Source organism: Phyllostomus hastatus, unplaced genomic scaffold (assembly GCF_019186645.2).
Source record: "Phyllostomus hastatus isolate PE091 unplaced genomic scaffold, TTU_PhHast_1.1 phas_scaffold_501, whole genome shotgun sequence".
Lineage (NCBI taxonomy): Eukaryota > Metazoa > Chordata > Mammalia > Chiroptera > Phyllostomidae > Phyllostomus > Phyllostomus hastatus.
In genome coordinates, this window is record NW_025334033.1 from 70557330 (window position 1) to 70579742 (window position 22413).

At 62.6% G+C, this 22413-nt stretch overlaps 1 protein-coding gene and 1 pseudogene across 1 annotated transcript; one reads left to right on the forward strand and one right to left on the reverse strand.

The window, feature by feature from the left end:
- Positions 1 to 1814: 1814 nt before the first annotated feature.
- HSP90AA1 (heat shock protein 90 alpha family class A member 1) lies at positions 1815 to 7089 on the reverse strand. Its single transcript, XM_045823400.1, has 11 exons — positions 6957 to 7089; positions 6310 to 6471; positions 5854 to 6220; positions 5244 to 5377; positions 4639 to 4959; positions 4363 to 4528; positions 4088 to 4278; positions 3833 to 3980; positions 3427 to 3695; positions 2813 to 3146; positions 1815 to 2517 (listed from the first exon to the last, which is right to left on the reverse strand). Exons 2-11 carry the CDS (start codon positions 6469 to 6471, stop codon positions 2408 to 2410), a joined length of 2202 nt encoding a protein of 733 aa, XP_045679356.1. The 5' UTR covers positions 6957 to 7089; the 3' UTR covers positions 1815 to 2407.
- On the forward strand, positions 6586 to 19441 carry LOC123807923 (annotated as a pseudogene).
- Positions 19442 to 22413: the final 2972 nt, after the last annotated feature.

The following is a 22413-nucleotide window of genomic DNA, read 5'->3' on the forward strand; positions in this document are numbered from 1 at the left end:
CAAACATCTGCACCTGCACCACTACCACCTCCAGTGCGGGGACACTCCCAGGTGTCCCCTGCTGTCTCACGTCCACCCCACGCACTCAGTCCCGCTCTGACGCAGTTCTGCCCTTCCTAGTATTTTATGCAGATGGATCAGACAGTAGCTTCTGTCCGGCTCCTCTCACTTCAGAGCTCAGGTGGCACACACAAGGCCCGCGGGCCCAATCCGGCCCCCCCCCCCCCCCCGGTTTTATCCGGCCTGGCACCTAGTTCCCGCCGCCAGGCTGACGTGGCCCTCCGTGAGGATGAGTGTGACACCCCCAACAGAGTGGTGCTTGGAGCACCCACATCTGAGCGCCGCGGGGGCTCAGCCCGTACCTCTGGCCCCCTAGATCTCTGACTCGGCTGTGTCCAGGTGGTGGAGAGCCTTTTGTAAAACTTAAAGCTACCGTGAATCTTGAAGACGTAATGAATGATAGTTGCCAACCAGTTCAACTGGTTTTTGTAGATTGGTCTTTGTGGAATTCACGTGTTAGGTTCTCAGACCGTGTCTTGTCGATTCCCTAACCGGGTGCCCACAGACGGCCCGGTGATCTGAAGTCTCTCCCCAGGCCGAGCCTGTCTGGGCCCTGCTGGCACCCGTGACCCCGACAGGAGAGCAAGGACAACAGGCGAGAGGCCACACTGGATCCTGCAGCGGCTGGAGAGGGGCTCCCGGCTGTCTCCGAGGTCTTCCGGGGTGTCACCCGGGTGTGCCAGCCTTGCCCCTGGGCGGGGGTCCTCTAGCCCCCTTCAGGGCGGACCCGTCTCCAGTGCAGGCTCCCTGGGGGCAGCTGCAGGTGCTTCCCCTGGTCGCTGTCCTGGTGACTCAGGAGGACAGATTGTTTACTGAGGCCCCGTTTGCCGGTCCCCTCAGAGCCCCCCACCCTGCCCTTGCCCTTCAGTCTGACTCCCACTGGAGACGTGCACCCCACTCCTCCTGCAGCCGGGAGCCTGTCGGCATAGCAGCAGGGAGACTGTGGGCACTGGGGTGACCTGTAGGCTCCGACACCCACCCGTCCGCTGGAGTTCTCCCTGGGCACCTCTGCTCCGGGCGCCCGAGCGAGCCGGGGCAACCTGTGTTCAGCAGGCCCTCGGTCTCCCCCCACCCCAGGTACCAGGTGCAGACCCGTCCCAGCATGAGACCCCACGCTGCCTCTGCCATCAGCCCGTCACCTTCCGTAGATGGCCTTGGAACCCAAAACCTGGAGGGACCCACTCCCCACATCAGCCAACTTTCGGGCAGGGGGCCGTCACCACCCCCACACTCACCCCTGCGCTCCCCCACCATCTGGCCTGCGGCCCAGGAACAAAGCAGCAGCAGCAACAGCCAAGGTGACCACGTGGCGGGGGCAGTGAGTGGACTCGGTGAAGAACTTGGAGGCGTTCCCGAGGCTGAGGTACTTGGGGGACATGGGGCTCACAGACTAAGCACAAGGAATGCATCGTGTCTGGCGCAGGGACCCCCCCCCCAACCCCCAGGTTCCACTAAGACTCAGGGCAGCCCTGGCTGACGTGACTCAGTGGATTCAAGTGCGGGCCTACGAACTGAAGGGTCACCGGTTCAATTCCCAGTCAGGGCACATGCCTGGGTTGTGGGTCAGGTCCCCAACGAGGTGTGTGAAAAGCAACCACAGACTGTTTTTCCTTCTCCCTCCCCCTCTAACCCCCGGGTCTTCTCCCAGGCGGGGTGTGCACCCCTCAGGTTTTCACGCTGAGCTGAGACCACCCTGTCGTCGGCACCAGCCCCTCACCCCCGCGGCCGCCCCACAGAAGACACCTCCACAGAACTTCTTTAATTCGTGTGTATTTGTCACAACCTTTTAAAGCAGAATGTGAGCTGAGCACTACGTTTCCATTCACAAAACTCGGAGCTACTTCCAGACGGCGGCACAGCATGCCCGGGCAGCCAACGGCGCCGTCCGCGGGCATGGGCCCCACGGAGAGGCCCCCGCCCCTCCTGGCGGGCGCGGCCGCGAGGCGCACCGGCGTCTAGAGGCTGTGCATGCAGCTGGCGACTACAGGGGACGGCAGGTTTGCGGAGTCGATCCTAGGGGACAGAAGCTGTTTACCTCAACACGTCAACAACCAAAGAGCAAGGACCACGAGCGGAGACTGTCAGGACCACACACACTGCACAGCGGACAGGACCGCGCCCCGCGGACACAAGCCCAACGGGGACCCGGAGCCGGCGCGCTCGGGGTCCGCACTGCCACAGCGTCACACGCCGAGGGAAAGAGGCCTCGTCTTTCCGAAGTAGTTACTGTCATGCCATACGGGTTTTTAAATGTTAACAAAAATAAAACAGTCCTTGAGAATACACCATCCAAGGGAATGAAGGTGAAGAACAGAACGCGTGGGCAGGCAGCCGCCTGCGGGCGGGCCTAGTCCACCTCCTCCATGCGCGAGGTGTCGTCATCCCCCTCCAGGGGCGGCATCTCCTCCGTCACCGCGGCGCTGCTCTCGTCCGCTGTGGGGTCGTCCTCGTCGATGCCTTTTTGGAGACAAGAGCCCCACATCAGCTTCCCTAGAACCGCCTCATCGGCCTAGTGCTGCCGGCTCATAACCACCCCGAGGGCTCCGCAGACACAAGGTGTGTGGTTTCCGCTGTGTTTTAGCACTCACGGAGCAGGAGGCCCACCCCACCCCCTTCGCCATGTGACCAGTAGATAAATATGCCCCAAGCTGCTCCAGAGACCCCAACTGGGCTCATCGAAGAGCTAAAAGGAACCCTCTCCCCGCAGTCACCAAGATCCCCCCCCCACCCCGGCCGGAGGCTGTGCACTCACCGAGGCCCAGCTTGATCATCCTATAGATCCTGTTGGCGTGCGTCTGGGGGTCCTCCAGGCTGAAGCCGGAGGACAGCAGCGCCGTCTCGTACAGCAGGATGACCAGGTCCTTCACCGACTTGTCGTTCTTGTCGGCCTCCGCCTTCTGCCGCAGGGTCTCGATGATGGAGTGGTCCGGGTTGATCTCCAGGTGCTTCTTGGCCGCCATGTAGCCCATGGTCGAGTTGTCCCTCAGGGCCTGCGCCTTCATGATCCTTTCCATGTTCGCCGTCCAGCCGTATGTGCTCGTGACGATGCAGCATGGAGAGGTCACCAGTCGGTTTGACACCACCACCTGCGCGCAGTTCAAAGCGTGCACCGTGAAGCGGTGCGTGGGGAGCCCCGGCCCCGACGGACCAGGGACACTGTGCCCCCGCTCTGCACCCCCTCCCGTGTGGCTAGGCCTGAGGGCCGTAGGAGGAGCTGCACCTGTCACTGAACCGGGAGACTGGCGGCCTCAACCACTCACTGAGGAGAACTTAATGAGAGGAGGCTTGTGTGGCTTCCACTTTGAAAACCTTATCCCGCTTCTAAGTGTCAGACATTAGGAAATGCAAATAGGAGAGCACACACACCTTTTCTACTTTCTTCTCCAAGATGTCCTTCATGATTTTGCAGAGGTTTTCGAACTTGGTTCTCTTCTCCTCCTGTTTCTTCTTCTCCTCTTCGTCCTCCGGGAGCTCCAAGCCCTCCTTGGTGACGGACACCAGCGTCTTCCCCTCGAACTCCTTCAGCTGCTGCACGCAGTACTCGTCGATGGGCTCGATCATGTAGATCACCTCCAGGCCGTGCTTGCGCAGGCGCTCCACGAAGGCCGAGTTGGCCACCTGGTCCTTGGTCTCACCTGGTATCGGAGGGTTCCTTTCAGACTTCTCAGGGAAGGGCTTTCGCTTACTGTCCCGTCAGAGCCCCCCCACCCCCCACCCCGTGCACGCAGAGCCCCACGGGTGAAGGGTGACCCCCGCGCGCCCCGCCCGGCACCTGTGATGTAGTAGATGTGCTTCTGGTTCTCCTTCATCCTCGTGCAGTAGTCCTTGAGGGACACCATCTCGTCGCCGGAAGCGGACGTGTAGTATCTCAGCAGCTCCGAGAGCTTCTTCCGGTTCTGGGAGTCCTCGTGTATCCCGAGCTGTAAGACAACAGGGCTTCAGAGAGACTTTTCCCACATCGGGAAAACTCGCGAGTTCGAGAAGCCAGTCTCATCACGGCCACCCACGCTCGTGTGTCTGCACCGACCTTGATGTTCTTGGAGAACTGCTCGTAGAACTTCTTGTAGTTCTCCTTGTCTTCCGCCAGTTCAGTGAAGAGTTCCAGACATTTTTTGACCAAGTTCTTTCTGATAACTTTCAAAATTTTGCTCTGCTGCAACATCTCCCGGGAAATGTTCAGAGGGAGGTCCTCGGAGTCCACCACGCCTCTAATGAAGTCTGGAAACACACAGACCGAAGTCACCCCCGGGGCCAAGCGCACTCACGCATAGAACCCCCCCCCGAGGGGCCCCGCCCACTCACTCAGGTACTCGGGGATCAGCTCCTCGCAGTTGTCCATGATGAACACCCTGCGCACGTACAGCTTGATGTTGTTCTTCTTCTTCCGGTTCTCAAACAGGTCGAAGGGAGCGCGTCGCGGCACGAAGAGCAGGGCTCGGAACTCCAGCTGCCCCTCAACGGAGAAATGCTGGAACGAGACACAGAGTCACAGAGTCAGCGGGTCGGCACGTGCAGCCCCGACTCACCAGGTCGGAGAGGGGCCGGGCGGGCCGGCTCGCAGCCCCGGCAGCCGCTCACCTTCACGGCCAGGTGGTCCTCCCAGTCGTTCGTCAGGCTCTTGTAGAACTCCCCGTACTCCTCGTTGGTGATGTCGTCGGGGTTCCTGGTCCAGATGGGCTTCGTCTTGTTCAGCTCCTCCCGGTCGATGTACTTCTCCTTGATCTTCTTCTTCTTCTTCTTGTCGCCGTCCTTCTTCTCCTCCTCCTCCTCGTCGGAGCCTACATCTTCGATTTCGGGCTTGTCGTCCGACTCCTTCTCTTCCTTCTCCTTCTCCTCTTCCTTCTCCTCCTTCTCCTCTGCTTCGTCGTCACTCACTTCTTTGTCACGCTCCTTCTCCACCTGCAAAAGGCAAAAACCTCATTTTATGACAAAAAAAAAACAAACTGGAGCAGTCAGGACTGTACAGGAAAGCCAAAGCAGCTGATAAATGGTAGCCAAGAAACTTCTCATCAGCATTCCATGCGTTCAGCAAACTCAGCCCCGGCACCGAGACAGTGAGCGCCGGACTCGGACTGGCCCAGTAACCACGGCAGCCAGGGCTCTGCCTCCCCGCCAGATCTCGCACTCAGGGTGGGCTGGGTGGTCGCTCCAGTTGTCTGCATGCACATCACCCAGAAACTTACGAAGAGCGTGATGGGGTAGCCAATGAACTGCGAGTGCTTCTTCACAATCTCCTTTATCCTCCTCTCCTCCAAGTACTCGGTCTGGTCCTCTTTCAGGTGCAGGATGACCTTGGTTCCACGTCCCATGGGCTCCCCTGAAAAGGAGGACAGAAACCAGCTCAATTTCAATCTCAAGTACCAACCAGATCAACAGCATGCACTTACAATCTTGCTCTGGCTGGTGTGGCTCAGTGAACTGAGTGCTAGCCTGTGAACCAAAAGATCACTGGTTTGACTCCCCATTAGAGCACGTGCCTGGGTTGCTGCCCAGATCCCCAGTTGGGGGCACGTGAGAAGCAACCAGTTCACTTTGGCCCTCCTTCTAAATTTAAAAAACATTAAAACCAACCAACCAACCTGCAACATCCTCAGCTCTACTCGCCCCACCTAGCCCTTCTGAAGCCGAGATGCACTGCAGGGCTCACTGCCACTGCCTAGCACTGGTCCCACAGCTAACTGCATCCCGCAAGATAAACCTCGAGGTCAGGCAGTTGCACTATCACTCCTCACCAGCCTGTGCCCCAACTCCAGCAGGACCGCACAGAGCCCCCCTCCTGCACCAGGTGCCCACCTGTGTCGGTCCGAACGGTGAACGAGCCTCCGGCAGAGGACTCCCAGGCGTACTGCTCGTCGTCGTTGTGTTTGGTGATCACGGTCACCTTCTCAGCAACCAGATAGGCCGAGTAAAACCCGACACCGAACTGACCGATCATGGAGATATCGGCGCCGGCCTGCAGAGCCTCCATGAACGCCTTGGTTCCCGACTTGGCGATGGTGCCCAGGTTGTTGATCAGGTCGGCCTTGGTCATGCCGATGCCCGTGTCCACGATGGTGAGGGTGCGCTCCTGCTTGTTGGGAATGAGGTTGATGTGCAGCTCCTTCCCGGAGTCCAGCTTGCTGGGGTCCGTCAGGCTCTCGTATCTGATCTTGTCCAGGGCCTAGGGAAGCACGCACACGATCAGGCCCGAGAGGCCCTGGGGGTCGGGGAATGTGGAACCAACAGCCGACGGGGCACGCGCGCACTTACGTCGGAGGAGTTAGAGATGAGCTCCCGCAGGAAGATCTCCTTGTTCGAGTAGAACGTGTTGATGATCAGCGACATAAGCTGCGCAATCTCCGCCTGGAAGGCGAAGGTCTCCACCTCCTCCTCCTCCATGGGCTGGTCGTGGTTCTGGGCTTCCTCCGGCATCTGCGGCGACACGAGCGCTCGAGACCCCGCGGCGCGGCGCGGCGCCCCCCTCCCCGAGTGTCTAAAAGCCCGGGTGAGCCACAACCAGATCAACCGACAGCCGCCGACAAAGCGATGACCTCATTCCTGCGTCCGCGCGGCGGTCGGGAGCGCGCCCCAAAGCCGCCCGAGCCAGCCGCCGAGAGGCAGCGCGCGCGCTCTGCCTCGCTGCGGCTCCAACCGGCGGCCCCGCCGGGACCGGCCCCGGGGCGGCCCCTCTCCCGGGTGGGCCCCACGCCGCAGGCCCGGCCGCGCGGGAAAGCCCGAAAGGGGTGGGGGAGGTGGGCCCGCAGCAGGCCCGAGGCCTCCGGGCCGACCAGGGCCGCCCCACGCCGGCGGGCCCCGAGTCCCCGCCGCTCTACAAACGCCCGCCCGCCGGCCCCCTCGCCCCCTGAATCCCCTGCCCTCCTGCTCCCCGCGACCCCGACCCCCAACGGCCCCCGCACCTTGGCTACTGAACCGCACGGGCTCCGCCACCACGCAGCTGCAGGACGACGCAGAGGCAACTGGCGCGCCGCGCTCGCTCCTCCCTTATATATACGCGGGCCCGCCCTGCGCGCGCGACTCCTTTTCCAGAAAGCTCCGGAACCTTCCGGAAGAACCCTCCCCAACCGCCGCCGCGGGCGCGCGCCCGCGCCTGCGCACTGGCCGCCGCCCGCGCCTCCCCCCGCCCCCAACCGCCGCCTCAGCGCGCCTGCGCGGCCTGGAAGTCTCGGGAAGGTATCGAGCTTTCCGGCGCCGCCCGGCGCTCGGCCGGGTCCCTGCGTCCTGCGCTCGGCTCCCGCGCCCCCGCCTCGGCGCGCGGGCGGACGGCGCTCCGGGGGCCCGCACTCCGGAGAAGTCCGCAGAGCGAACTTGTGGTCCTGGGCGCGCCCCCACGGTGGGGCCGCTGGGGAATTAAGGGGAGGGCGGACCCTCACATCCCCGCTGGCGTCGCTCGCGGCCTCAGAACCGGGGCGCCCGGCGTCGGGGGGCCGCTGCCAGGTTCAGGACCTTGAGGCCGTGGGTAGGGGCGGGGGGTCAGTGGGCAGAGGTTCCGGCCACGTTTGGGAGCCTGGGGGACGGGGCCGCCACGTGGAGTCCAGGCCCGGGGCTGGAGGACAGGACGGCGTCTCTTCCACCGGCCTGTGGGTACAGGTCCCTGGAATTGGGGCGGCGCGAGCCTGCTGCACGGGCCAGCCCGGGCCGAGCGGTCCCCAGCCCCCCGGTTTCCTCCTTCACTAGAAGGGGGTCCCTGGGGCCTCGAGAGGCGCCAGGCGCCGGCGGTACTGCGAGGGCCCGACCCCGCCCGGGCGGACGCCCCACTGTGCGCAGGAGACACTCCCCGGGGCGAGTGCGCTGTCCCGAATGAATACTCCAGACTTAAGGCAACCTCTGGATTTCTCTAAAGCCGCGTCCTTCACACTTGGGGCCCCTGAGGCCGAAATTCTGGCATTTGGTGAACAAACACTTGTGCCCCCAGCTACACCCATCGTGATAAGACTCTTTTTTAGTCATTTTACGTAATGTGAGGTATCCACGTCTCGAGGGGAATCTGCCGAGCGTTCTGAGCCACGCCAGGTGACAGGGGTCACACGGGGAAGGGGCTCTAGACTCTGCCGGCTCCACAACTGGGTGTCTCAGCGTGGGGACCTGAGCGCCCCCGCCCCGCCCCGCCCCGCCCCAGACCCTTCCAGACTCTTCCAGAGGTCGTCCCCCGCCCGTGGCTCCTTTGTCTCTAGGTCCTCCCACTGCGGGCCGCCGCCTCCTCAGGCTCCGGGCCTTTGGGAACAATCTAGAAGCTCCTTAGGATGTAAACAGACTTGACTGAACATCCCTCCCCTGGCTCATCTCCAGGGTAACCCAGCTTTTGCGGGAACGGGCTTCTCCAACTGGGGCGTAGGCCCGTCAGGAGAGTGTGACACGGGCATGGGGCGTCCTGACTCCCTTTAAAACAGGAAACGCAGGATGGAGCCCAGCGCCCACGTGGCGGGTCGTCAGGCTCTTGCGAGGCACGTTGCAGAGTGCGTTTCCGTCCCCAGCGGGGTCGGAGGTGCTCAGCCCGGGTTTTCCCAGCGGCCTGGGCTCGAGGGGGGAGGAAGAGGTAGGAGGGGCAATTGAAACTGCAGGTTTCCGGTCGCCCCTGCGGGCGGGGAAAGGTCACCACGCGGCGGTGGAGGCTGGCGCCACCAGCTGCCCTGAGGCTCTCCTGGCCTAGAGGCCTGGCCCGCTGTTTCCTTTCTGCCTCGCTTCTGCAGCGGCCCAGGAGGGTTCAAGATGAGCCATCCCCGGGCCACCCAGGCACCTGTGTCTCCCAGCAAGACCCCACTTCATCGTCCCGCCCACCTTCCAGATCCTCCGGCCCTCCAGCTGCCCCGGCTGCCCGCGCCTTGGTTACTGAATCCAAGGATGGTTTCAGGCCTGCCCTCTGACCCCTCGGGAACCACCCTGCTCTCTAACCACTCTGCTCTCTTTAGGGTCGCAGTAACAAGCCCCCCTCCCCCGCCTTCTGCCACATGGAGGCTCTGTCCGTCTCCTCTGCGCACTCGCCGCCCCCGCCCCCCTCTCCCCTCCCCCGGCCTGTAGCCTGAGCTGGTGGAACAGGACCTGTGTGCAGATGAGTCAGGAAAAAGGCCAGACCACACCTGGATGCTGAGGCCACCCTCCCACCCCCACCCCCACCCCCCACCCCCCACCCCCCCCACCCCCACCTGGCCACCTTCCAGGGCTCCCTACCCAGGTGATGAGCCCACCATCTTCTAGAACTCCAAGCATCCCCGCAGGGGATCTGGGTGGGTGAGTCCTGCCATTTGTGGTCTCTGCATGCCCCTGGGATCCCCACCTTCCCTGCTGTCGTTCCCCACCCACCTCGCCAGGTCCCTCACCGCCGTCCACAGGAGCCACCTCACTGCTCCTCTCCCCTTCCCAGCCCTGTCTCCGCCCTGGAGCCGGGCTGAGCTTGGAGAACACAGACCTGACCCTGTCCAAACCCCCGCCGACAGCCCGACACCCCTCCCCTCTGGGAGAAACACAGCTCCTTAGCCAGGTGGGCGAGCCCCTGCCGGGCACCCACCTGCCCGTCTGGCTCAGTTCCCATGCTCTTTCCTGCCTCTTTCCTTTTTTTTTCTTTTTAAATCCTCACCTGAGCATATGTTTATTGATTTTAAAGAGCAAGGGAGAGGGAAACATCAATTCGTTGCCTCCTGTGCGCCCCAACAGGAGACAGAACCTGCAGCCTAGGCCTGTGCCCTGATGGACTGGGACCTCTGCCCGCCCCCACCCCGCATGCCTGCCAAGCCCCCGATGTGAACAGGTTCTCGGGACTTGGGCCCCTCCTCCCCGGCGTGAACCACAGGGCTCAGCCACGTCATGGGGCCCTCCCACCCCCATGGGTCCACTCTGACCCCCATGGGTCCACTCTCACCTCACCCCCTTTTTACCCAGCTTCCTTAGCTCTGTATTTTTTTAAAGGATTTTGCTTATTTATTTTTAGAGAGAGAAGAAGGGAGGGGGAAAGAGAGGGAAACATCAGTTGCTTGCCTCTCACATGCCCCCCAACCAGGGACCTGGCTGGCAACCCAGGCACGTGCCCTGATCGGGGATCAAACCAGCGACCTGACGGTTCGCAGGCCCGCACGCAGTCTGCTGAGGCACAGCAGCCAGGGCCCAGCTCAGTATTTCTAACTCGTCTCTGAGTTCTGCAGAGTTGGCTCCTAATTCTTTGCTGAACTTGTCCTGAAGCGATACTGCGGTCAGGGGAAGCTGGCCGTTCTCCTCCTCCACTTGAAACCTTCCGCGTCCCTCCATGAAGCTGGGACACGAGGCGCGGACTCTGGATCCGGGTGCCCCGGGTTCAAGTCCCAGCTCTGCCACTGCCCGCCTGTGTGGCCTGGGCGGGCCCCCCAGCCTCTGTGCCTCCAGCTCAGCGTCTGTGAAACGGGCAAGGAAACAGCTTCCTCCCGGGGTCGTTCTGAGGCTGAAGTGAACTGCCTGGGGTTTGGAGACAGCCAGGACGCGGTTGCTGGTGCGCACAAGAGCCACTTGCTGGTTCCCCTTGGGCTGACTTCTTCTTTGACTCGTGGGCCGTTTACAAGTGCGTTAGTTCCCAAATATTTGGAGGTTTTCCAGATGCCTTCTGGGTATTGGGTTCTAATACTTAATTCCACTGTCACCAGAGATCACTTTGTGCGATTTAAATTCTTTCAGATTTGTGGAGAGTTGTCTCGCTAAATGTTCTGTACACAAAATCATCACGTTGAGGGAAAGATGCCGGTCATTTATAGAAAGTTTGCCAAAACGCAGACGAACCCACCGCGTCAGAAGGCAGATCAGTGGTTGTATGTGGGGGGGGGTGTGGGCAGGCCTGCAGAGACCAGTAGGGAGGGTGCAGAGGGCAGGGGGACGCTTGGGGTGACGAGTCTCCCCACTGGCTAGTTTGTGGTGGTGGATTCGCAGGTGCACGCCGGTGCCGAACCTGTCAAACCACACCTGCAACCTGCCCAGGTCACGGCGTATCTCAGCTGTACCTCTTCAAGCCGCTTGGGGAAAAAACTGACGTTTGGCAAAGACCTGTGTTCGAAACTGAGCTCTGTGGGGACGTTCGGTGGCTCGCTCTTCGGAAAGAGGCGCCGCTGACTTGGAGGATGGCGGCAGCTGAGGCACGGTGCCCCCGCCCAGGGCTCCCGTGTGTCGGAGGACGGCAGGAGACAGGGGAGCCCTTCCCGGGAACCCCGGTCAGACCCTCGGTCACTCTGATCGTGGGGTGTGCGGCCTTGGGACGGGCCAGTGAGACCCGGGGAGGCCTGCACCTTCGGAGCTGGTGGTGGAGAGAGCAGGCTGGCGGAGGCTGCAGAGTCCGCAGGGTCTCCGGCTCTGAGATCTCCCTCCCCTCCCCCCCTCCCGCCCCCAGCCTCTTGCAGGAGCCCCACCTGCGTCTCCCGCCCTGCTCGGGGTCAGGCAGGGCCTGGTGTGCACGGAGCCCCGCCCCCACCCAGCGGGCGGTGCCCTCGGGAGCTTCCGTGGTGGGGGGAGGGGGGAGGGGAGGGGAGGGCCAAGGTCTTTACACGTGGGAACCAGCAGGGAGGCCAGTCCGGTGGCTCTCCAGTCCCCCAGGAGCCAGCCGTGCAGCCGGACTTCTTCCGGCAGCCCCTCATTTCCCCTTGACCTCACCTCCAAACCTCCTTAGTCATCTGACTCCCCATTCCCCCTGCGCATTCTGACAGCTGCAGGTCCGGTGGGCCTTTCCTCTACAGCATCCAGTCTCTTCCCGCTCAGGCCCTAACCCGGGCCCTCGGGCCCTCGTGGTGGCCGCCCTCGGCTGGCTCTCACCGGACCTGTTCATTCTACGGTCCTGTTCTCGTCCCCCCCTTCCCAGCCCAGAGTGCCAGGCTCCGGGGACACGAGCCAGCCGTCCCTCTCCAGGGGGGAGGGCCCAGGAGCCCAGCTGCCCAGCCCCTCCTGCCCCTCGGCCCCTGGCTGCCCCAGCCTCACGCTCTGTCTGCACGCCGGCCTGGGTGCTCTCAGATCTGGAGCACGGGCTGCGGCCCTGCAGGCCCTCCCCCCAGCCCCCAGCCTGTCCTGAGCAGGAGGCACCCCTGCCGGCCCTACTGGGAGGCCTGGAATGGAAGAATGGAGCAGAGAAATCGACAAGGAGGGAGGAGAGAGAGGACAGAACCTGGAGAGAGGGGGTGGGGCGGGGTGGTGCACCCAGCATACCTGACATTGTTTCCAGGTCTGTTCCTTCAGCCCCACCCCTGGCCCCCGGGGGGCCCGAATGGACTGGCGGGCTACCTAGCTACCAGCACGGCCGCCCTCAGGGGAGCATCCCCCCACCCCCTGCGGCTGGGACACAGGTCTGGCCTGAGAGACCACCCTAACCCTTTCCTGTCCACTCGCAGCTGCTCCCTGAAGGATCGTGCCTGGAGCTGAGAGGCCTGTCGGGGGTGGAATCAAAACCAGCTTGCTTTCCCTTCCTTTTCCTTCTCCTCCGTTACAGCCTTCTGGGATTACTGGTAGAATGTGTAACAAATTAATCAAATGGGTACGTTTAATCTTATGCTCTGGTTGGGATTTGGTTGCGGTCAGTTGTCCAGGAAGGACAAAGGGACTTCTAACCCAGCCCTGACCCCCCACACACCTGGTCACCAGGAATGCAGAGACTGATCCCTTGCAACCCGGGAACACCGGGACCTGCCCACCCCGTGACCGGCTCTGAGATCCTTATCAGAATGCGGACCTTCCTGTCCCTGAAATCGGTGACACATTCACCAAGATTGAAACCCCTCAGGGCCCTGCCCCCTCCCACACGCCCCCCCCTCCCCGGGCTTCCCCTGGGAACCTTGCCCCTGACCCTGACACACTGCGGGGAAGGAGGGTGTTGGTGTTTTTATATCGTATTGGTAGGTGTGCACTTGTAATCCAGTCCCTGTCTGTGCTTTTTTGGCCGGGTGGGGACAGGCTGCAGGAGCCCTGGCTGGGCTGACCTCTGGGCTGGTTGACCTCCAGGCTGGGCTGACCTCCCGTGCCAGAAGCCCAGGGCTTGCTCCTCCTCCAACCCCCATCACCTCCTCTGCAGGCCCACCCCTGTCCACCGAGCCCCTCTCAGCTTGGAGTCCCCTCCTGAGGACAGACTCACTGGTGCCTCCTGCGTAGCTCCCAGCGCAGGCGCCGACCTGAAGTTAGACTTTGTCTCTGTTGTCTCTCTGGCCCAGGCCCGGCGCAGCCTTGGTGGTTCGGCCACGTCGTGGGGCTGGGTAACTGAGTACAGAAAACCTTCGCCCGACCTCGGCGATAGGTTCTTGGGAAGTGCCACGTTAAGGGAAACAATATATAACAAAATGGTGTTACCCTAAGCTAGTCAACATGAACAAGAGTGGAGTTCCGACAGCCCGTTGCTGGCCACAAAACCATCCCCGAACTTCGGGGTGAAGACCTGAAACATTTCTAATGTTCGACATTGAAATAAGTGGGAGCTGTACAGACATCTAAGACAGAAGAATAAAAACTAGAAGAGTGTCTAGCCCTCTGATCCCAGTTTGGGTCACAGGCGGCTGGAGCCTCTCCCGGCTGCTCAGGGTGCGGGGCGGGATCGCCCTGGACAGGAAGCCCTCCCATCGCAGGGCCCCTCGCACACACTCGCGCACACTCGCGCACACTCGTGCACACTCGCACACTCACACTGGACAGTGTAGACACTACGTTCCCCTCCCGTGCGCGGCTCTGTGACGAGGGAGGAGACTGGAGCCTCCAGAGAAAGGCCACCCAGGCACGGGGACAGCGGGTGCACTCCCGGACAGGGGCCCCTGCCAGGAAGCAACATCTTTCCTCATCGCATTACAAGATCTTTCCTCATCCCATTACAAGAAACGGTCTTGGAGGAGGAGACCGAACCCAGGACCCGCTGCACGCGGAGGTGCGGGTCGGAACCCTTCGGCCCGAAGGCAGTGGCGAGCCGTTGGCGCCATCTGGTGGCCAGGCGGCGGGTTGTGCTCGGGGGCCCCCATCTGCGAAGAGGCTTGGATGCCGGGGTTTCCTTCCTTCGGAACGGAGTCGGGAAAGCGGTAACTGTGTGCGCTGCATCCTCCGCTGCTCACCCTGACGCGTCCGTGTGGGGCTTCCGTCGGCTTCACCAAAACCGACTCTGTAAGAGAGCAGGAGGAGGCCCGGTTTTAAATGGAAAAGTGTGTGTGTGCAGGCGTGTGTGTGTGCGTGCAGGCGTGTGTGTGTGTGCAGGCGTGTCGGGGGCCCAAGGAGGGGACCCTGGGCGACGGCTGACGGCTGGGTCTCGGTGCGGCTGGCGGCTACCGGGCACCTCTCGGGGAAGGGCAGGCCTGTGCCAGGGCCCACAGGGCGGTTCTCGGGGCCGGGGGAGGCTGGGCGGGTGTGAGCGGCCCGGGCTGAGCGAGTTCCCTAGGGGGCCAGGCCCCACCGTGGTGGTGCCGGGGCCGGGGCCGCAGCCGGGACTCACCGCTCCGAGTGCGTAAGGACGGAGCCCCGCTCAGCTGGGAGCCTGCCGCGGGCTGTGTCCGCTTCCGTAGCAGCTGGGGCACACAGGCCCCCCCGGACCCCCTGGCCCTTGGGTGTCAGCGGCAGGGGTGAGGCAGCAGGGAAGGAGGCCGCTGAGGGCCGGCAACCTGGAGGACGGTCGCCCTCCAGTGTGGGCCCAGCTCTGGCTCCCCCCCCCTCTCCCTGCAGAGTCTGTACCCTCGTCTCTGTGGGCTGACCCGTAGCGCCTCACCCCTCGCAGGTGGGGCGCCTGCCCCTGTGGGGTGCATCGCTGCCTCCTGTTCAGGTCAGGGGACCAATCAGAGTCCTTCCCCTGTGGGGAACAGCCTCCTCTCCTGTTCAGATTCAAGGTTAGGACGAGGGTCTGGGGCTGTGGAGGCCACCGGGGAGAGTCCGGGAGAAGAGATGGACAGGGGGGAGCTTTCAAGAGCCACAAGGGAAGCCAAGCCCCCCCCCCCACCCAACACCCCGCATCCCACACCTCCTGGTTTGGCTCTGGGGCCAATAGTGCCTTTGTCGATGGGCTGCCGAGAGCTGGGCCCTGCCGCCGGCACCTGGAGATGTGAGTGTCACGCCACAGAGCGTCCTTCAGTGCCTGCAGGAATATGTGGGTGGGTGGGTGGGTGGGTGGGGCGACCTCGGAGGAATAATGAACTAACTGCCTCTCCCCAGCAGAGCCCAGTGTCCTGCACACTGAAGACATGGAACCTTCTCTGCTGCCGAGCGGGGCTCCTGGGCCCGACGAGGAAAGAACTGAGGGCCGTCCCGCGCTGCTTGTGTGCAGTGCGGACGCTCCTGGTTGTCTCTTCCGTCACTCCCCCGGCCTCCCCCTGGACTCCCCCGGCCTCCCCCTGGACTCCCCCGGCCTCCCCCTGGACTCCCCCAGCCTCCCCCTGGACTCCCCCGGCCTCCCCCCGGACAGCCCGCCGTGAGGCTGGGAAGCTGAACGGACGAGTCTTGGCTCCCCCAGGCCCTCAGCAGAGGGGCATGTGACCCAGCCCTGGCCAATGAGACGGGAGCACAGCCTGTCACCAGTGGGCGTGGGGGGACATGATTAATGGTTTGATGGCTTTCCTTTCATAGTTAAGTTGCCTCAAATAATACTTAAACGTTAGTAGAGGTATAAAAATAATGAAAAAGTTAAATAATGGACTCTCTATTATAACAATTTCTAGTTTCTTTTCTAAGATTTTATTTATTTATTTTTAGAAGGGAGGGAGAAAAGAGGGAGAGAAGCATCCATGGGTGGCTGCCTCTCCCACACCCCCCACTGGGGACCTGGCCCACAACCCAGGCATGTGCCCTGACTGGGAATTGAACTGGCCACTCTTTGGTTCGCAGGCTGGTGCTCAATCCACTGAGCCGCACCAGGCAGGGCTATTCTTGAATGTGCCTCTTGTACTCAACTACGCCTCAGCATCTGCTTCCGGGAGGACCCAACCCGTGGTGCTCGCTGTCTCTCGGAGCCCCAAACAGCCCCGCGGTTTGCAGCTCTGTGCCGTGTGTTGGGAAGATGACAGGAAAGGGGCCCTTGAAGGGAGCATTTGTTACGTGCCGACACAGTTGCGCTGGGGAACAGCCAAGCACAGGGGCTCAGGAGTTTGCAGCAGCAAGCATTTCTCTCTCGCCCGGGCATGGGGGAGCCCGCTGGGGCCGCTCCATCCGCGTGTCTCCTGCTGGGACCCGGGCTGAGGTTGTCCCAGGGAGGCAGGTCCCCGGACTGGGAGAGAGCAAGCCCAAACGCCGTCACAGGAGCCTCTGCTCCCGTCAGGGCCACCAGCAGTGACCAAAGCCCCGTGGCCCAATCGAAAGTGGAGGGGGAAGCCAAGCCTGACCCCCGAGAGGCCATGGCAGAGGGTGTGGGTGTTCACCATCGGGACCGATGACCCCCCTGCCGCCGATGACAGTTCTCGCAGGCTGGAGTAAGACTTGACCCAACTGCCCACGGTCGGCTCGTGACTCCAGGCCCCGTGTCCGTGCTGGAGGACTGCCCGTGTCCGCTTGCGGGGTTTTCTGGGTTTCGGGCGCAGACGGGGATACCTGGGTGCCGGAGATCTCCGGGGCAGTCCCGAAGGCTGTTCTGGCCAACGTGGTTTCTGGGGGCTTCCGGTCAGGGTGGAGGCGTGGGCAGGCACGCTTCACCCCCTCACGCAGCCCCAGAGGGAACTACAGCTGACCCTCCAAACACACAACACCCCGAGCGGTCAGAGAGTCGAACTGGGTGCAAGGCCGGCAGCCGAGCATTAAAGAATGCTTGGACGGGCACCTGGACGGGCGGGAGGGGCGGAGAGGCGAGAGGCGGAGACGGTGGCACGGGCGGTCCCGCATTCCCGTGTGGTGGGTAAAACTCGGGAGGGACGCCTCGGCGGGGTGCTCCCAGCCCCAGGCCGCACCGCACAGCCCAGGTTCCAGCGCAGGGCAGAGAAGTTCCCGTGACTTCTGGCTGCACAAACCGGGGGGGTCGGGGTGGCGGGAGAGACTGTTGGGTTTTCAGGAGACTCCACTGAAAGGGCCCGCGTGGGCTTAGAATTACGCGAACCTACCCACTCACGTTCGGCGCCAGGGCAGCAGCCTGAAGGGCGCCAGTCACATGGCTGGGGGTTGGTGGGGGGTCCGGGGGGAGCAAGGTGACTGGAAACAGGGTGAGTGCCGGGCAGACCCCCAGAAGCCAGGCAGCAGTGCTGTCCCCTCTCCAAGCCCCCCCCCCCTACAGAGCCACAGGGTGGAGAAGTGGCTGCCCCGCCCTGGCAAGTACCTACGTCTCCACCCCACACGGTTTACAGGAGCCTTTTCTGCAGCGGGCCCCACGCTACTAAAACAAGGACTCAGCAAGCAAGAACAGGAACAGAATCACAGAAATGGAGATCACTTGGAGGGTTACCAGCGGGGAGGGGGAGGGGTAATGGGGGAAAAGGCACAGGGAATGAGGAACATCATTGGTGGGCACAGAACAGAGGGGAGGGCAAGAATGGTACAGGACATGCAGAAGCCAGCGAACTCGTCATATGTACGACCCACGGACGTGGCCCAAGGCGGGCAGGGGAGGGTGCTGGAGGGGGGAAGGTACCGGGGGGAGGGGGGCAAAGGGGGGAAATTGGGACAACTGTAATAGCACAGTCAATAAGATACATTTTTAAAAAAATATTTTCTGGATGTGCAAAGGCAAAACCCACTGCTCCTCTATTGTCAATGTCATGTGAAGGTCAGGGATGCTTCTCAGTTCACTGAAATCCGGCTGGCTCCTTTGGCGGAGCGCATTCCGAGAATCCGTTTAAACGGCTGCTCCAGAGCACGGAGGCCACTCCGTGGAGGTGCGTGTGCCTGCAGGACGCTGACCGGGCCTGGAAACGGAGCAGCCCGGCCAGGCCGCTTCGGGGACTGGTGCGCGTTCCTCCAGGGCCGACTCACCCGGCCCTGCGTGCAGATAACGTGGGACTTGAAAAAATGCCGCTCGTCTTCTCGCTCTCCGGAGCCCAGCGTGCTGCGCTAGGGCCTCGGTCTCCAAATGTGTAGGATCAGGAAACGCAGCAGAACTTCCAGAACGTGGTACAGCTTTCCTCGTTCTCATCCAGTGTAAAACTACTTTAGAGGGTCCGGAGCTAAGGACCGCCGCCGCCGCGGCCTCTGCTGTGGAGCCGGGAGCCCACGCTGGGGTCTGAACCAGCGACGCGGGGTTCTCCCACGTCTCCAGAACCAGTTCTGACCTGGAGCTTTGATGGGCATCGGCCGGCTCCGGTGACTCCACAACCTCGATCGCCGAGTCGCCCCCCCGCGGGAGTCATGGAAATGAGGTCACCCTCACTTGCAGGCGGGTCACCACACAACCAGTTGTGCCGGCTCCTAAAGACGAGAGCAGAGCTGCGCCCGTGAGCAGCACGTGGGACGGCCTTTCCAGCCCCGGACTCGGGTCCACACCTTCCACTTCGAGAAGACAGCCCAGCCTGCCAGTAACGCAGAGTCCTCGGGGGGCGGGGGGGGGGGGTACGCCAGCTGCCCCTGAGACAGGGCACAGTAGGCTTTGTCCAGCAACGTTGCTCAGCCTCGAAAGACCTTACCTCCTGCCCAGTGGGGTCCTTTTTTTTTTTTTTTTAAGATTTTATTTCTGTTAAAAGAGAGAGGGCAAGGGAGGGAGAAAGAGAGGAAGAGAACCATCAATGAGTGGTTGCCTCTTGCACGCTCCCAACTGGGGACCTGGCCCGCACAACCCAGGCATGTGCCCTGACTGGGAATCGAACCAGTGACCCTTTGGTTCTCAACCCGGCTCTCCATCCACTGAGCCACACCAGCCAGGACGGATCCCTTTTATACTCCAGGAGATTCTCTGACTTCTGAAGATCACCCAGATGGCGCATGGGTAAGTGTGTTTGGTTTCCTCAAACATCCGCCTCCTTTGGATTTTTACAATTTGCACAACATGCGACTATCTTAAAACAGGTGATGTCTAGCGCAGGAAATCGGGTGCATAGGTGTTACCAGCCCAAACCGCGGCCAGGAACGCCTGAAGCAAAGATGGGAGGAGGTTCGGAGAGTCCGCCGTGGTCGGTGTAAAACCGTGTGCAGAGGAAAGTGCTACGGCCAACAGGGGCAAGTGTGCTTTGCTCACCTGTAGCCTTTACACCAAGGGTCGAAACCTCAGGCCCACTGGCCTGACGTGGAAGCACTCCGAGGATTTGCACCAGGAGACCTCTTGCCACCGCAGGCAGAGCTGCTACTGGTGACCGCCAGGGCCTTTCTGACGGGCAGACAGGCGCCCAAAAAGGGCGCCAGTCTTGTGTCCGGGACCGCGGATCGCGTGTTTGGCTGGCGGCGCGGGAAGAGCGGGGAGCCCCGTCCGCCGCAGCGGCGGAGGAGGCGGCGGCTCGCTCCAGGGCGGAGCGCTGCCCGGCGCCCGCGGCTGAGCTCCGGGGCCGCCCTCCGCGGTGTTGGTGTCCCACGGCCATCTCGCTAGGAGCCCTTTTTCCTTAAGGACGCAGCGTGTCTGCAGCTCGCACTTTAAAGAACACAGACTCCCTTTGCACAGGGCTCGGCGCCTTCCCGGGGAACGCACACCTCAGCACGAAAAACGCAGCGCCGACCGCTGCAAATCACACAGTTGCATCTGCGGTGGGGCCCGGCCGCCGGCACGAGTGGGTGGGCCGGGCCTCGCGGAGGGCTGCCGCGTGGCCGCTTCTGGCAGGACACGAGACCGCCGTTCACAACCTGAACGGTGGCCTTTTAGGTAGTGTTTCGTACTTTATTTACGTTTATTTTTGAACTTAATCTTATATTTTTCCATTACCCTTCAGTCCCCTTTTGCCCCCCCCCCCCGTATTTAACGTTTTAAGCATCCTTGTTGAATGCTTCTTATCGTGGACCGTCATCTTTCAGGACACTCGGAACCAAAACAGTCTTTTAAAAAACCTACTCAAGTTCTTGATGATAAACTTTACCAGTTGTATGTAAACATAAAATGAGTTTCGAAGCCTTTTCCCCAGTAAGGTGTAGTTTAAAGGTGGAACTGAGCCCCCCCGCCCCCCGCAGGGCTGGGCAGCCGGAAAGAAAGGCTGTGGGACACAGGCCCGGCCGCAGGCGGGGTGGCTCAGGATGCCCCGGGCCAGGGCAGTCCCTGACCCCAGCGGCGACCCTGGCCTCCCCCACTGCCCCGGAGGCCGTGAGGCCCCAGGGGAGGCCGGAGCCACAGCCTGTGTGGGTCATGGGTACTCCACGCCCCGGGCCGGGCGGATATGCCTGGCCAGGGCCTGGGGGGCACGCTGGCCCCAGCCCAGGCCAGGGAGCCAGCAGCTCCCTGTCCTCCTCATAGGGCCTCCCCATCGGCCATGGGGGCACAGCCACCCCTAGGCCCCCAGCCCCGCATGCCGGGCCCCATGGGGGAGGGTCAGGGGAGGGAGCTCCTGGGGGCAGCGGTCTTCTCACTGTCCGACTGCCTGGTGAAGCCCCTGTCGAAACCTGAAACTCCACCACCTGCTGTCTGACCAGCTTTCCCGGTGGGTTTGCCCTGAGTTTGCCCCTCGAGCCCAGGCGGGGAGAAGGGGCCAAGGCGGGGAGGGCCCCTCCCCTCCCGCAGCGCTTCCTCCCCCCCCCACAGTCTGCGGGGGCTGGCCCGGTGGTGGCAAGCGCCACTCCACTGCGTCCCTGCTGCTGGAGGGAGGGGTTCTTCATTGTTCGTGACCCTGAGGAAAGTCAGCGGGAACTGCTGGAAAATGAAACAATGACATTGTCCTAAAAGGCTCCCCGTGAGAACCAGCAGCGCCTGGGACTCGCTCGGCGAGTTCCCGCGGGGGCATGTGGGGGCCTGCCCGTGAGAAGGGCTCCCGCCGGCCCCTGGAGGACCGGGGGCCCGCTGTGCGTGGGCTGTGCTGCCGGTGTGGTCCACGCCGGACGCCTGCCGTCCCCCTGGGAGCTGGGCCTTCGGCAGGTGCCGGGCGGAGGTGGCTGTGTGACCGGCCTCCAGCGGAAACCCTGGGTGCCGGGCCTCTGCGGAGCTTCCCTGGTGCACACGCTTCGGTGCGCTGTTGCAGACCCTGTGGGGGAGGGGCGACACGTGTCCCGTGCGGCCGCCGCGTGGGGAGGACGCCTCGCTCGAGCCTGGTTTCCTCTGGACTCTGCCCGCCACCTTTCTCCTCCGCTGGTCTTCTGGGCGCCCCTGCGCTGTCACGCAGCAAAGCCGCCGGCCCAGGTGGGGGTCCTCCCCGCCAGTCAGCACACCTGGTGCGTCTCGGGCGCCCACCCAGCACGGTCATGCTGGGCAACGGGGTCGGCCCGGCTGGAGCGCTGGGCTGGCCGGCGGGAGGGTCAGGTCCAGCCTCCCTCTCAGGAGTGGTGTCGTGGTGCCCGGGTTTGCAGCGTTCTCTCCTCCCTGGAGATCTTGCCCTGCCTCCCGCACCCAGGAGTAGGTCCGACTATTTCCCGGAGTGAGAGGCTCTCGGTCAATTCCAGCAGGAGGGCGGGGGGGGGGGGCGGGATGTGGAAGGGAGGGCACAGGCCCAGGCCCAGGCCCGGGGAGTGAGTCCAGGTGGGAGCCTGGGCCGGGCTCACGGGGGCGATTGGCTTTTAGGAAAGACAGCGCCACGAGGCAGCGGGCACTGGCGACCTTACACTTCAGGCAGAACTATTATTACCCGGGGGGGTCTCTTCGTCTTCCTGGGGTTCCCTAGATCGCCCCCGGGGCTGGCTCTCCGATGCCCTGCACTGCTGGCCTTTCTCTGGGTCCCCTCACAGCTTCCCGAGAAGAGGTGCCTGCCTGAGACCTCACTTGGCTGAAAATGCCTTTCCGGCCCTGGCTGGTGTGGCTCAGGGGACGGAGCACCAGCCTGTGGACTTGTGTCGCTGGTTCGAGTCCCAGTCAGGGCACACGCCTGGGTTGCGGGCCGGGTCCCTTCTAGGGGTCATGCGAGAGGCAACTGATCGATGTTTCTCTCCCTGTCTCTCCCCCTCCCTTCCCCTCTCTCTCAACATAAATAAATAAAATCTTCAAAATGTCTTTCCTTTACCCCCCATAGTTGACTGATATTCCACACGGGTTTAGTTAGAGGCAGGGAGAAATTTTCCTTAGAATTTTGAGAGTATTGTTCTCTGTCATTCAAATTTTTATTGAGCCCCCCTCGCGTGCCTGGCACCGCCTCCAGCGCCGGAGACGCAGCGGCGAAGGCAGAGACCGGGGCACCCGGGGACGAAGTCCCGGCACCTGCGCTGCCGCCCACGCCGGCCTTTCGGCGCAGCCGCCGACTCCGGCCCCTCCGCGTGGCCTCCGCCTCTCCGTCCACGGGCGCGCAGGACCTTGTCTTTGTTCCGAGTGATCTGAACTTTCACAGCATGGTGCCTGGTCTGGACTTGTTCTCACCCCTCTCGCTGGGTCCGTGGGGGGCTCCTGGGCTCTGCGAGCTCACGCCCTGCAGCCCCGGACGTCCCGCTGCACGTCCC

Bases quoted from the DNA above. Each gene is read 5' to 3' on its own strand.
- HSP90AA1 (XM_045823400.1), bottom strand. From the start codon at position 6,471: ATGCCGGAGGAAGCCCAGAACCACGACCAGCCCATGGAGGAGGAGGAG. The intron at 4,279-4,362 runs GTGAGTGGGCGG...GTGTGTTTCCAG, and splicing joins GCTGATCCCCGAGTACCTGA to ACTTCATTAGAGGCGTGGTG. The intron at 3,981-4,087 runs GTCGGTGCAGAC...GTTGTCTTACAG, and splicing joins AGTTCTCCAAGAACATCAAG to CTCGGGATACACGAGGACTC.